This window comes from Triticum aestivum, chromosome 2B (genome assembly GCF_018294505.1).
Source record: "Triticum aestivum cultivar Chinese Spring chromosome 2B, IWGSC CS RefSeq v2.1, whole genome shotgun sequence".
NCBI lineage: Eukaryota > Viridiplantae > Streptophyta > Magnoliopsida > Poales > Poaceae > Triticum > Triticum aestivum.
Window position 1 is genome coordinate 716593952 of NC_057798.1, and position 14221 is coordinate 716608172.

Below are 14221 nucleotides of genomic sequence, written 5' to 3' on the forward strand. Positions count from 1 at the left end.
ACAGTTCGGCCAAAGTATATAGTCCGGCTATCCGGATACCCCCTTATCCAGGACTGCCTCACCCCCTCCCCCTCCCCCTTCCTTTCTCTCTTCCCCTTTCCTTTCTTCTCCGGTGAAAAAATGCAGGGGGCGCCACTTGGGGAAAACCCAAGTAGGATTCGGATCCTACTTGGGGCGCCCCCTGGCTGCCCCCTCCTTCCTACCTATATATATGTGGGAGGAGGGGCGCCTAGCACACCCCAGGCATTATCTTAGCCGTGTGCGGCACCCCCCCCTCCACAGTTTACGCCTCTGGTCATAACTTCGTAGTGCTTAAGCGAAGCCCTGCGGAGATCAATTCACCGTCACCGTCACCACGCTGTCGTGCTGACGGGACTCATCTACTACCTCGACCTCTTGCTGGATCAAGAAGGCGAGGGACGTCACCGAACTGAACGTGTGCCAAACTCGGAGGTGTCGTACGTTCAGTACTCGATCGGTGGATCGCGAAGAAAGTTCGACTACATCAACCACATTGTGAAACGCTTCCGCTTTCGGTCTACGAGGGTACGTAGACACACTCTCCCCCTCGTTGCTATGCATTTCCTACATAGATCTTGCGTGAGCGTACGGTTTTTTTAAAAAAAATTGCATGCTACGTTCCCCAACATAAACACCATGGCAATTCATGTGCAATAGACATGACAACTTTTAACAAATAAAAAAGGTCGTCGAAACATATTGATATGAGATCTAATTTCGAAGATCTCGTCGTGATGGATTTAATGGTGAAAACGGATCTTCAATCGGATTTTTCATGTAAGAGATATAACATATTTTTTTTCGAGAGTATGCCAATGGCATATCGTATTTTTATAGAAGGCAGAGAATTATATACAAGAGCCCTGACGAGATGCAAACAAATCGTAGGGCAAACCCACTTAACACCTACGCCCTAGCTACTAAGACTACTATCTCACGAAAGGGTCTAAAGCACCAACTCGGCCAAGCTAGGCCTTCCTCCGGTCATCAATCTCATCAAGGATCTCTTCCTTAAGTTGAGCCGCCGATCTTTGCCTTGAAATATTGTTGAATACTCATGCATTTCATTGCTTTCATAGTGCCCAGGCAATTATGATCGTAATGGAGTCAAATCCTCTTCTCAGCTTGCCATTGAAGTGCCTCCTCTTAGAAACTGGAAATCTAAAAAGATTCGGATATGTATGCATGCATGCCGTGATGTGATGCAATTTATTGTATAGGGTGTGTAGGTGGGTGTTGCTCTCATCACACGTGTGGGCGCTATCAGCGTCCTAAATTTTTTACCCTATGGCGCCAATAAGGGATCAGTTTAGAGTAAAACCGATTTTTGACTTCTCTAACATTTTTAACGGATTTAAAGATGCTTTTAGACTCAAGGAATCGTGTGCACATTTCCTTTATACGTACACACAAGAAAAAGTAGTGCTTGCCCAAGTACCCTTTGGCCTTTGCACCGCTTTTACTGGGGAGCTATGTACTTATGTAGCCTGGAGGGAGCCACTAGCACAGCAACTAAGGGCATGTCCAGCCGCGCCCCCAACAGGCCCCCCTAGACCATTTTTTTTGGCGCCTGCGCCCAAAAAACGGCTCAGTCGCGCCTCCAGGACGCCGAAAATCGCCGGTTCGGATCTTTTTTCGCCCGGCGGTCACAGGCCGAACCCGGCGCGCTGGGGAGCCGTTGGAGGCTCCGGCGCTAGGGAGAAGCACGCCTAGCCCACACCGACAAGGGAAAAGTCAAGGTTTTCTTCCTCCGACTCGCCTCGCACCCCCGCGTCCTCGGCCACCACTAGCTATATCCCGGCGACGGCCGCCGGCCTACTCCGCTAGATAGCCATTCCCCGCCGGAAAATAGCAGCGCTTCGCTGCGGCAGCCCCTCCCGCAACAGTTGGGCGTTTCCGACCGCCGTTTCCGGCCGCGGAGGCGCGGTTTAACGTCGGGTACACGCCCACCGAGCGCAAGGTGTTCGGCGTTTTGACTGTCTCTGCGATGGACTCGGATGAGGAGGAAGAGCTCGCCGCGCTGCTGGAGGAGGAAGCCGCGGCCGACGTCTAGGAAGAAGAGCATCTGATGGTGCTCGCCGCCCTCGCCCAGCTGCTGGCGAGCAATGAAAAGCCGCGTCGAGGTGGCTTGGCGCCGGGGCGGGTGAAAGCAAAGAACCGGCATCGTCTGCAAGGCTACTGCATGCTCTACTCCGACTACTTCGCCGATGCTCCACTTCATGGCGAGAGAACATTTCGGCGCCGTTATCGGATGAGCCGAAAGCTCTTCCTCAGGATTATGAATTCCATCCGGGAGTTCGAGACCCGGCAACTTGGACTGCCTATCTCAGTATGCGTCAGGAGATCCGAGACCCACAGGTGCATCATCAACTGCAGAAAGATCTGATTGAGCACCTATGGAGGCTCAAGGGGGACGCCGCGTGATGAAATACGAGTTTTTATTTGTTGAACTATATAATTTATATTGAACTATTTGTTGTTGTAGTATTTTGTTGAAGTATTTGATTTTTCTGTAATGAAATATGTGATAAGGAATAATTGTGTTGATAATTGAACGCCGAGACACGGCGAAACCACGCCGAATATGGGCCTATTCTCGCCCATATGAGCCGTTTATTCGCCGAAATTGGGCTGCAAAGTGGGCCAATTTCGGTGCCTGGGGCGAGCTGGGGGCGACGACTGGGCGCAAAACCGCCCCCAGCGCCGAGTGTATCGCCGGCTCGTTTCCATGAAGTGATTTGTATGCGTCCTGGAGGGGCCAACGGCTGAAGATGCCCTAATGTGAGCCGAGCTGAAGCTGTCTCCCCATATGTCGTCCAAGAAACGGAGGAGAAATCGCATCGGCATACTGGTGCAGAATATGCATCACGTGCCCTGGTAACGCGGTTTGCCTGCCTGACAGCCGGAGACAGAGGCTAGCCCCGAACTGGAAAGGTCAAAGCGGTTGCTCTATTCGACTGCTGCACTGCATGGGAGTAAACAAACCAGAGCATGCCAGCACGAGGCCACCGGCCTGCGCACTGTCTGATCTAAGGGTCGTCTCCTTCCTCGCGACCGCCCAAGCTTATCCGTCTTCCCCTGCCGACTGCCGTGCACGAGCATGATTGCCTCCGCGCCTAAGCAAACCACGTCCCAACCCTTCCAGGCCAAGAAAACGCGCCGATTTATGCCAGCCCTCCCGCGCCCAGCAAGATGCCGCCGCACCCCAAGAACGCCGCAGTTGGTAGTTGGTACATGGCGCACGCTGGTGACATGGTGGCTTTCTACGACGCCTGGGTGGGCCGCGAGGAGGAGATGGTGTCCGACCTCACGGCCGCGCTCGGGGCGCGCCGGCGCGACGCGCTGGCGCCGCTCGTGGACGCCGCCATGGACCACGTGGCCACCTACTACGAGCACAAGGCGAGCCTCGCCGACCGCGACGTGGTGGCGGCGCTCGACCAGCGCTGGCTCAACCCGCTGGAGCGCACCTTCCTGTGGGCGTGGGGGTGGCGGCCCGCGCTGGTGTTCCGCTTCGTGGACGGCGGCGCCGTGGGCCCGCGCCAGCGCCGCGAGCTGGAGGACCTGCGCGCGGCCACGGCGGCGGCCGAGAAGGAGGTGGACCGGGAGGTGGCGGCCGTGCAGGAGTCGCTGGCGGGGCCACGCGTGCTGGAGGCGCTGCGCCAGCGCCGGCAGCACCCGCGGAACGGCGTCCAGGCCGACGAGGCCGTGGCCGCGGTGGGGCGGTCGCTCCGCGTGCTGCTGGCCGCGGGCGACGCGCTCCGCGAGCGCACGGTGCGCGGCGTCGTCGGGGTGCTGGCCCCGGACGCGGAGCAGGCTGGCGCCTTCGTCGCGGCCATGCTGAGGTTCCACCTCGGCGTCCACCGCGCCGGGCGCGCCTGGAGCTCCGGCCACGGCGGCGGCCGGCGGGGCCTCTAGCCGGTGATCTCGAAGAAGAAATATTATGCCCCGTTGCGTCCGATTATGCACAAGGGGGGAAATTATGCCCCGTCGCATGGCATTGTCTGTGTCAGTCTAGCCATTGCAATAAGAGTCGACCGAGTCATGTTTACTCGAGTCGTCCGGTCATGTGTTTTCTTGTTGTTTGGCATGCCGAATTGCTTATCATGTCAACTGTCATTTTCAATGGTCGCGGCCGGCGTAAGTCGCCGTCTTCCGATGTGAGGTCACTCACTAGTCCAGCGTCATGTATCATTGTCTTGACTCAAAAAGAAATAAGTATCATTGCCTCAGGAATCTTGAAATTCTTTAAATGGTACGCTAGCGCTATCTTTTTTTTTCCTAAGCAGGATAACCCGGCCGGTGCACAGTCTTTTTATTATACATAAAATAAAATTAGATAAAACAAATACATGCATCAACCCAAAATCGCCTTGCTGACAACCAGTCACCATATCTATAAGTTTGATGAGATGATGTGTCTAACCTCACATCAACACACATTATTTAATTTGTGGCCTTATCAAGCCGTCCCTGACAAGTTGAGACAACCATTCGGTCTAGCATATCCTTTTCGGCGCACCCGTATGCACACGTTGTAAAATCAGTCACCATCGTCTTTTGCAGTTCTAACTATAGTAGCAGGTATTATTTTCTCTGCTTGCAAGCAATTATTCAAATGTCGGGATGCACTGGAGGCGGAGTTGTGTGCATGTATCGAAGGTTTGTCATTTGCAATTCAACCGAGTAACTCTCCCATTGCCATCGAGATGGATTTGCTTACGGCGGTTGCCATGATCCAAGATATTGGAATAGATAGATCAGTCTACGCTTCCCTTTGAAGGAAATCAAGCATCTGGGAAGCCTTCAAGAAACATGTATTACTCATGTAAATCGTAGTCAGGATAAGGCTAGTGATTGCCTTGCTAGTTTCACTAGAGTTGAAGATAGAACTGTTACATGGATCGGCTCGGGTCCCCAAAGGTCCTAGAAGTGGTGCTTGATGATTGTAAGAACATTATGATTGAATAATACAAGTTTTATTTCTGCAAAAAAGGGTATGTGTGGTACACCAAGCTCACCAGTTAAACTGGAGCAATATCTCCTATTTTCAAAGCCCCGGAAATCTATATGTGACTGACCTATTTGTTCAGACCCAAAAACTCTATACGTGACCGACCTATTTGTTCATACCCAAAACTCCAGTGATGGTCCCTATTTCCCATCTTCCTTTCCTTTTTCTTACAACTATGTGAGGGCAACTTCTTTAATGTTTTTAAAAAAAATGAGAATTAATTTTATGACTTCTTTGATATTAGCAGTATATGCATAATAATAGTGTGGTTCCGTAGCCACTAAAATATTATGTAACTAAATATAATTGTGCATAAATGATCTTTAGTCGGCTTTAGGTTTAAAAGATTGGTTATTTTGACAATATATATGACTCATTTGTACATTCTATTAGATCAAGAGCTTCACTTCGGTACACCCCCCTCATATAAGGACAATATGGTCTTTCGACAAGAACATATACCCACTACCGTATGGTCTTTTTCTGGGACATACGAGCGGTTTGGACACATAGAAGTTTGCCCATCCGATCCGCCGGTGCCACCTCGTCTATGAAGACATTTCTAGTTTTTCACAAAAAAGCGCCCAGAACAGGCCTTTCGGCATCAGCAGCAGCGACGGTCGGGCCCCACAAGGTGGCCACGTCAAAACATGGGGCGTAATATTTACAGTAGATTGACGTGGTGGGGCCTGATCGGCTATTTAAGCCGGTCGACGCACTCCTTGCGCGGCGAGGTGGTACTATACCTCGGGGGTCTGCGGGACACGCTAAGGCGACGTGCGTTGGGCCGACCCAGTAAGCGCCCGAGGCATCGGCGCTGGGGCATGCTCTCTGGGTCCGCACTGGGGTGTAGCGCGGTTGGGCCCGAGGCCGTTGACATTTTTTCCTTTAAAAAATTCATGTACGGTTTTATTTTTTTTATTTTTATCTTTATTAATTATGTTGTTAACTTAAAATTACAGTTTTCAGTTATTGTTTTAAATTGTGATTTTAAATACTTCTTCATAAAATATTCCTTTTAAACTTTTGACTTTATTATATAATTTTGTTAATAACTTATATATTTAGAATTTTAGCAATATTCCTAAAGAATGTATTCTGATTTTTTATTTGAACAAAGAATGAAGAAAACTCTTTCCTAGCATCAGATTTTTTTTAGGAAATCCTAGCATCAATATATGCGAAGCTAGGCATGAGCGATAATATTTGATTGTATTTTTTTTTGAGGAATGATAATATTTGATTGTATGAAAATGGGGCTTAATTCAGCCTTTCTGGCCCGTCAGCCGTAAGCACTTCCAGCTCTATGGGCCAACGTGTAGCGTCCGGCTGGAGCCGCGGTGACGCAGTCACGCAGATGTAGAGAGTCTGTTCTTTTGTATTAGTACCATACTGCTTAGCTTGATTAAGTCCGGCTAATTTATAAGCCGCTCCCCGGGCATTACTAGCACCACATGACATGTGTGATCAGCTATCTTAAGTTAAGTTATGACAATTATTGTGGAAGAAGAAGAAGAAAAAGGAGGAGAAGGAAGAGAAAAAGAAAACAAAATAAATGCACACCGACATGGTGTGATTGCATTTTTCTCTCACACATACTTTTTTTTGGCCTTCTGTTTACTCAATTTAATCAAGTTTTTTCTCTCTTCGGCTGGCATGGAAGCACTAGACCGTGACAAAGTTCTTCCCATGCCGAGAACTGGATTCGGCTCTAAATACTGTGTTTGCGTGACAGTTCACTTTTGATGCGTTCACTCTGCATTTATTTCCAAAACATGAAAGGTGAGATTTGATAGGAGATACGGAAGTGACATAGACATATATAGCATTCATCTCACATTATAATAGTTTTCTTTTAACGATATGTTTAAACTACACATACTAGTAGTGTAGGATGGAAGACAAGACGCATGATACACCCTCCCCAAGAGGGGTAAGAAAAAAAAACTGAAAACCGAAAAACCGACTACTTCAAGAAAAAGAAAAGGAAAACGAATGACGTTTGCACACCGACATGGTGTGATTGCATTCTCTCTGAATTTAATCCTATTTTTTGGCCTTTTGTTTACTCAATTTAATCAAGTTTTTCTCTCTTCGGCCGGCATGGAAGCACTAGATAGTTGCATTCTGCCCATGCCGACAACTGACCCAACTCTAAATATTGTGTTTGCGTGACAATTCACTTTTGGTCCATTGACTCTGCTTTATTTTCCAGAACATGAAGGCTGAGATTTGATAGGAGATACGGAAGTGACATAGACATACATAGCATTCATCCTACATTTTTTTCAAGGATACGTTTAAGTTGCACGTGGTAGTGTAGAACGGAAGACAAGACGCCAGGTACAACATGAGGAACGGCTACAACGCCCTCTCCAAGAGAGAGAAGACAAAAACTGAAAACCGAAAAACCGACTACTCGCTACATCTCAACCCATCTACGAGGCCCGTAGCACAGGTAGTCATCCTCCAGTTAGTCCCTTCTCATTGGACATTTTGGAGTACATACCTAGGGGTTACGCCATTATACACCATGTGGTTCCTGTATCTAAAGGTCCATCAAACAAGCAAGATCGTCGTCCGAATGTCACTGGTGAGCTGCCTGCAGTTTCTTTGCTCACCCACCAATCCACCAGGTTCCTGTCCATTGTAGGAATCCACTCATGCTTTCCCCAATGCTTGGGGATGACCGTTCACACCTCTCTCGCAAGGACACTGTCGGTGTCAAAACCGGCGGATCTCGGGTAGGGGGTTTTGAACTGTGCGTCTAGGCGGATGGTAACAGGAGACAAGGGACATGATGTTTTTACCCAGGTTCGGGCCCTCTCGATGGAGGCAAAACCCTACTCCTGCTTGATTAATATTGATGATATGGGTAGTACAAGAGTTGATCTACCACGAGATCAGAGAGGCTAAACCCTAGAAGCTAGCCTATGGTATGATTGTTGTTCGTCCTACGGACTAAAACTCTCCGGTTTATATAGACATCGGAGAGGGCTAGGGTTACACAGAGTCGGTTACAATAGGAGGAGATCTTCATATCGAATCGCCAAGCTTGCCTTCCACGCCAAGGAAAGTCCTATCCGAACACGGGACGAAGCCTTCAATCTTGTATCTTCATAGTCCGGGAGTCCGGCCAAAGGTCATAGTCCGGCCATCCGGACACCCCCTAATCCAGGACTCCCTCAGTAGCCCCTGAACCAGGCTTCAATGACGACGAGTTTGGCGCGCAAATTGTCTTCGGCATTGCAAGGCGGGTTCCTCCTCCGAATACTTCATAGAAGATGTTGAACACAAGGATAGTGTTCGGCTCTGCAAAATAAGTTCCACATACCATCGTAGAGAGAATAATATCTGCACAAATCTAATCTGCTGACGTATTCCGCAGCGTGACATCACGCCACGGCCAAGCCTTTATTCGAATCATTTTACTGTTCCACCTCAGCGCGTTTAGCGAGGCGGTTTCCTTGGCACGTCTTGTCAAAGCAGAGATCGTGTCCCCTTATTCCGGGATTCTCATCAATACGGGCGTGGGTAACCCAACCGCGCCATTAACCGCGGCGCTTGGGAGATAAGCGAGTTTTATTAGGCTGGTGGGGGCTTATAGTTTCGGCCGCCCATATAAGGGGATAAGGATCCACCCTTTCCATTTACGCCTTCTTCCTCCTTTGCTTATCCATTCCCTGCGCACTCGAGCTCCAGCGCCCAAGTCCGCACTTCCCACCTCAACCTTCTCCAATCATGTCCGGAGCGGGAGGTAGATGGATGGCCTCCTCCGTCACGGAGGGGCAAATCAAAAAGTTGAGGAAGGCCGGATACTTGTCTGACGACATCGCGCACCGGCTTCCAGATGAGGGGCAACTCATCCCCACCCCTAGGCCCCATGAGAGGGTCGTATTTCTCCCCCATTTCCTCCGCGGACTGGGCTTTCCCCTTCACCCGTTCGTCCGGGGGCTCATGTTCTACTACGGCCTGGACTTCCACGATCTGGCCCCGAACTTCATCCTCAACATCTCGGCGTTTATCGTCGTGTGTGAGGCCTTCCTCCGCATCCAGCCTCACTTTGGCCTATGGCTGAAGATCTTCAGCGTCAAGCCGAAGGTCGTGGGCGGCCGCCAAGCGGAGTGCGGAGGCGCCATGGTGGGCAAGATAGCCAACGTTACATGGCTCGAGGGCGCCTTCGTAGAGACCATCAAAGGGTGGCAATCGGGGTGGTTCTATATCACCGAGCCGCGTGACCTGAATGGGCAGCGGCCCCCGAATTCCGATCTGGCATCCCCACACGGCTCACATCTTGGAAAGAGACGGGCCTGTTGTGGGGTAGTCCGGAAGAGGTGACCGGACTCCAAACCTGCGTCCGAGACCTGTTGAACAAGAAGGTTAAGCTTGTCAACGTAGTCCAGGTCATGCTCTTCCACCAGATCCTTCCATGTCAACGACGGGCCTTCAACTTGTGGGAGTTCAACCCGGCCCAGCACCAGACTCTGTCCCGGCTCTTCGACACAAAGCACGAGGACGCCTGGAAGGTGCTATTCAAGAGCTCCGAGGTCTCCCCTCTCGTCACCGAGGGTCGCGGATTCTGCGCCAAGCGCCAAGCCACCGAAGTAAGCTTGCTTTTAGTCCTCCACGGGACACTTGATTTTCATAGTTTGACTCCATGTAGGATCTAAACTCCTGCTCCTTTGACAGGACTGGAAGAGGACGTCCGGACAGTTTGACTGTCCGGCCACTTTGCCCGAAGGCCCAGCAGACGCAAGATTGACGAAGCTGCTGGTTCCGGCACCTCACGTGGTGCTGGAGAAGAAGGCCAAGAAGAAGGTCACGGGGACTCGAAAGAGTTCCCGGTGCCTGGTGGTGTCGGATTCATCGCCTGACAACCCCGAAGCACCCTCCGCCTCTGAGGACGAGGAGGAGGAAGAAGAAGAAGCCTCTCCCCCTCCAGCGGGGGGAGGAAAGAAAAGGAAGGCCGCCCCAACTGGGGAGGCCGGAGGGTCCAAGAAGGGGAGGACCCTTCTGCCGGACTACGCCTCCGATGCCGAAGACGGCGGGGAGGAATGGACATCCAGGGTCAAGCCCCTGGCAAAATCGTAAGTATCCGGATACCAGAATAACTTATGGCGCTCCTCTAATGTATGGTACCTTCTGACGCCGAATTCAATCATGCAGTCCGCCCAAGGCTCAGCTCGGCGATTCGTCGAGCGGCTCCCTGGATTCGTCGGATGTGAATAGCGCTTCACTTCCGACGGCCTCCTCCCCTCTCCCTACGGACGACGCCGAGGTGGAGTCCCAAAAGGGACTAAACCAGGAGGAGGTGGTCCTGGAGGCGCCGCAAGGCGACCTCCCGGACTCCAGGCCCAAAGGGGGTAAAGCCCCAGAGGGATCTAAGTCCGGCCCTGGCCCGGACACCGCTCCGGAACCACCAACGGTTCCAGAGTCCGGTAGGCGGCGCCTTCGCAAGAAGGGCACGCCTACGACGCCGGCGGCCTCCGTCCAACCGGAGACGCCGGGCAATTTGCTGGATGTGCTTAACGGCGCCTCCATCAACGAGGAGCACCGCACTGTTATGAGTGCGGTGATTCAGAAGGTTCAGTCCGCCAAGAGCGGGCTGACAGAAGCCTGTACCAGCCTGCTAACAGGCTTTGAGGTATGTATTCAAAACATATAAAAATGTTACCGCATAGACAGTAGCCCCTGATGCTCAGTTTGGTGTTCCGAAAGAAAAGCCGGACTGAGGATCTAAAAAGATATACGCAGGAGTCTAATATAAATATGTCAATATGCGAATGCAGGCTGCGCTGCTGACCTCTGCCGCACTGACTGCGGAGGTCGACGCATTGAAGCAGAACCTCGAGCGGTCCGAGAACGAGCTCGGCCGTGCCAAGAAGCAGCTCGAGGACAAGGAGGGTATGTAATACCGTATGTAAATGTATATAGAAATACCTGGTTGCAAATAATGACAGGACCAACGTGAATGTTGCAGGGGCCACAACTCAGGTGGCAACCCTGAAGGAAGCGCTTTCCAAGGCCGAAGACAATGCGGCCATGGAGCGCTCAGAGCGAGAGAAGCAAGAGGCGCATGCGGCGGAGGTGCGGCAAGAGCTCGATGCTCTTGTGAAAAAACATGAGAGGTTAGAGCTTGACTCGAAGACTCGGGAGTCCGAGCTTGCCTCGGCACTTGAAAGCGCCAAATCTGCCAAGGCCGAAGCCCAAAAAGCCCTCCAGGAGATTGAGGCGATGAAAAAGATTGCGGCGGGTAAGGCATTCTTTATGCAAAGCAAGCATGTGAAAGTAAATTACCTGTTACTTACCCGAATCCGGAGCTCTCTAGGAGCATTCGCAGATCTGCCCCGCAGTGTATCCGATGCCGCCGCATTCTACCGATCCGAGGAAGGAAGCTCAACGGAGAAAGTGTTCTGGTCCCAGTATGCTGAGGCCAGACACCCGGTGCCCTTGAGCGACCAGCTGAAGCAGCCGGTCGAGCTTCATAAGGCGGCCGAACAGGCCATGAAGGGCCTGATAGGCCGGCTGTGGCCTGGTGAGGTCTTGCCTTTGAGCTACTTTGGGCTGGTGCGGCGGCTGGTGGATGCATGTCCATGGCTTGAAGTTATCAAGTGTTCTGTGTGTATCGAGGGCGCCCGTAGGGCTTTTGCCCGTGCTAAAGATGCTGAGAAGCTGGTGAAGGATGGGCCACCGGAGGGGAAGGAGCATCGCAAGCCCGAGATGTATTATGAGGGTGTCCTAAAGGGTGCCCGTCTTGTGGCGGAGGAATGTACCATGGATGTAATTTTTTAGTAAACTCGCTCGTGTTTATCCTGTGCGCTGAAAACTTGTTCAGATGCGCTAAGCAACGCTTTTTGAATTTATAATATTACCTTCTGTGCGGCCGTTTATGAAATCTGAGAAATGCAAGTCGTCGGCTTCTACCCCCATGCCACGAGTGCTGGGGTGTTCGGGATAAACCTGAGCGCTCTTGTTCCCATTCTTGGCTCCATCTAGGGAGGCGCTCATCACAACGAACAAGGCCATCAGACTTATAATGCTTTATCACTCTCACCTAGCCATAGAATTCTATAATTTTAAATTTCGGCGAAGCCCCTAGTATTCGGAAGACCGAGTTCGGGGCCCTATCCACGCCTAGGCCGGATAAATCCGGCTCCTCGCTCTAAGCGGCATGAGTCTTTAGGGACTCGAAAAACCTCGCGAACAGCGACCGGTCTCTCGCACTATCATGACGGTCAGTTTTAGCTTTCTCTACTGAGGTGTTAACCTAGCTCAACTGGGGCACAATCGCAGTAGTTCTCCCAGCGCTACCTTAGCCAACATTGCGGAACGTAAGGTACCAAAACATGGGAGCCGGGAAAACCCAACTATTGACCCAAGACATGATTCGGAGCCGATGCATATAGTGCTATAAGTTCGGGGTGCCGCACTCATGAGAGTGTTCGGTCTTCTCACACCGTATTATGGGGTGCTTAAGCCCCTGGTGTATTGGCCGTACCAAAGTGTACGGTTGCATAATGTCATGACTGAACATATTTGTATAAAAATAAATGAATACAATAATAGATAAGAGCTATGTATTGTTTATTAAAAAGGGCTGCTATGAAAGCAGAACGATACAAATAGTGCGATAAGCAAGAGATGGGGTTATTTTACATGCCCCCCCCCCCAGGGGCAAGCTGCAAGATTTTAAGTAAAACAGGTATTTAGCTCGTTATAGAGACCACCTGGACATTTGACGTGGCTTGTTGTCTCCCTGGCTGTTGCATCGTGTGTTCGGCGAGTGTATTGCCGGACAGGCCTTCCGGATAGTTGGGTCCTGAAAGTATATATAAAAAAGGAAACGGCAGAATAGGGAGCCCCTAGTGCGGTTGAGCCGCATTCTGGGCGTGCCGTGGTTGTGCCCCTCCCCTTGTGCCCATGGTATTTCCAGAGCGTAATTATGTACGCGTGGTACCGCTATCGCCATTTGGCGAGGGCTGGGGTTGGGGCCGCACTGCTATGCTTGCTCGGAACGTGCCAGCCGGTTTTGTTGTAGGTTACTTCAGGCACGGTTGACGTTGTCCGGATGTTTAACACCCGGATTGGAGAATTGCCTTGAGAGGCTACTTTGTACTTCCGCCGCCAGGGCCGCCGTGTGCTCCTCCGTTCGGAGAGAGCGTTCGGTGTTTCCATTGACCGTAATGACTCCGCGAGGGCCTGGCATCTTGAGCTTGAGATATGCGTAGTGCGGCACCGCATTGAATTTTGCGAATGCGGTTCGTCCGAGCAGGGCGTGATAGCCACTGCGGAATGGGACTATGTCGAAGATTAACTCTTCGCTTCGGAAATTATCCGGGGATCCGAAGACCACTTCGAGTGTAACCGAGCCTGTACAGCTGGCTTCTACACCTGGTATGACGCCTTTAAAGGTTGTCTTTGTGGGTTTAATCCTTGAGGGATCTATACCCATTTTTCGCACTGTATCCTGATAAAGCAGGTTCAGGCTGCTGCCGCCGTCCATGAGGACTCTAGTGAGGTGAAATCCGTCAATGATTGGGTCTAGGACCAATGCGGCGAATCCGCCGTGACGAATGCTAGTGGGGTGGTCCCTTCGATCAAAAGTGATCGGGCAGGAGGACCATGGGTTGAACTTTGGGGCGACTGGCTCCAACGCATAGACGTCCTTGAGAGCACGCTTCCGCTCCCTTTTGGGGATATGGGTTGCGTATATCATGTTCACCGTCCGCACTTGCGGGGGGAAGCCCTTCTGTCCTCTGTTGTTCGGCGGCCGGGGCTCCTCCTCGTCATCGCTATGCAGCCCCTTGTCTCTGGTTTCGGCACTTAACTTGCCTGCCTGCTTGAACACCCAACAATCCCTGTTGGTGTGGTTGGCTGGTTGTTCGGGGGTGCCGTGTATCTGGCACGAGCGATCGAGTATCCGGTCTAAACTGGATGGGCCCGGAGGGTTTCTTTTGAATGGCTTCTTCCGCTGACCGGGTTTAGAGCCTCTGAATCCGGCATTAACTGCCGTATCCTCAGTATTGTCGCCGTTAATGCGGCGCTTGTGCTTGTTGCGACGTGACCTGCCATTGTTGTCCTTGGTATCCGAATTGCCAGGGCTCTTGGTTATGTTATTGCTACGAGCTAGCCAGCTGTCTTCTCCCGCGCAAAAGCGGGTCATGAGTGTCGTGAGGGCTGCCATAGATT

General features: G+C 51.5%; 1 protein-coding gene across 1 annotated transcript; it reads left to right on the forward strand.

Annotated features, from left to right (window-relative positions):
- Window positions 1-2774: 2774 nt before the first annotated feature.
- Window positions 2775-4247, forward strand: LOC123042264 (protein DOG1-like 4). Its single transcript, XM_044464749.1, has one exon. It carries the CDS (start codon window positions 3214-3216, stop codon window positions 3934-3936), a length of 723 nt encoding a protein of 240 aa, XP_044320684.1. The 5' UTR covers window positions 2775-3213; the 3' UTR covers window positions 3937-4247.
- Window positions 4248-14221: the final 9974 nt, after the last annotated feature.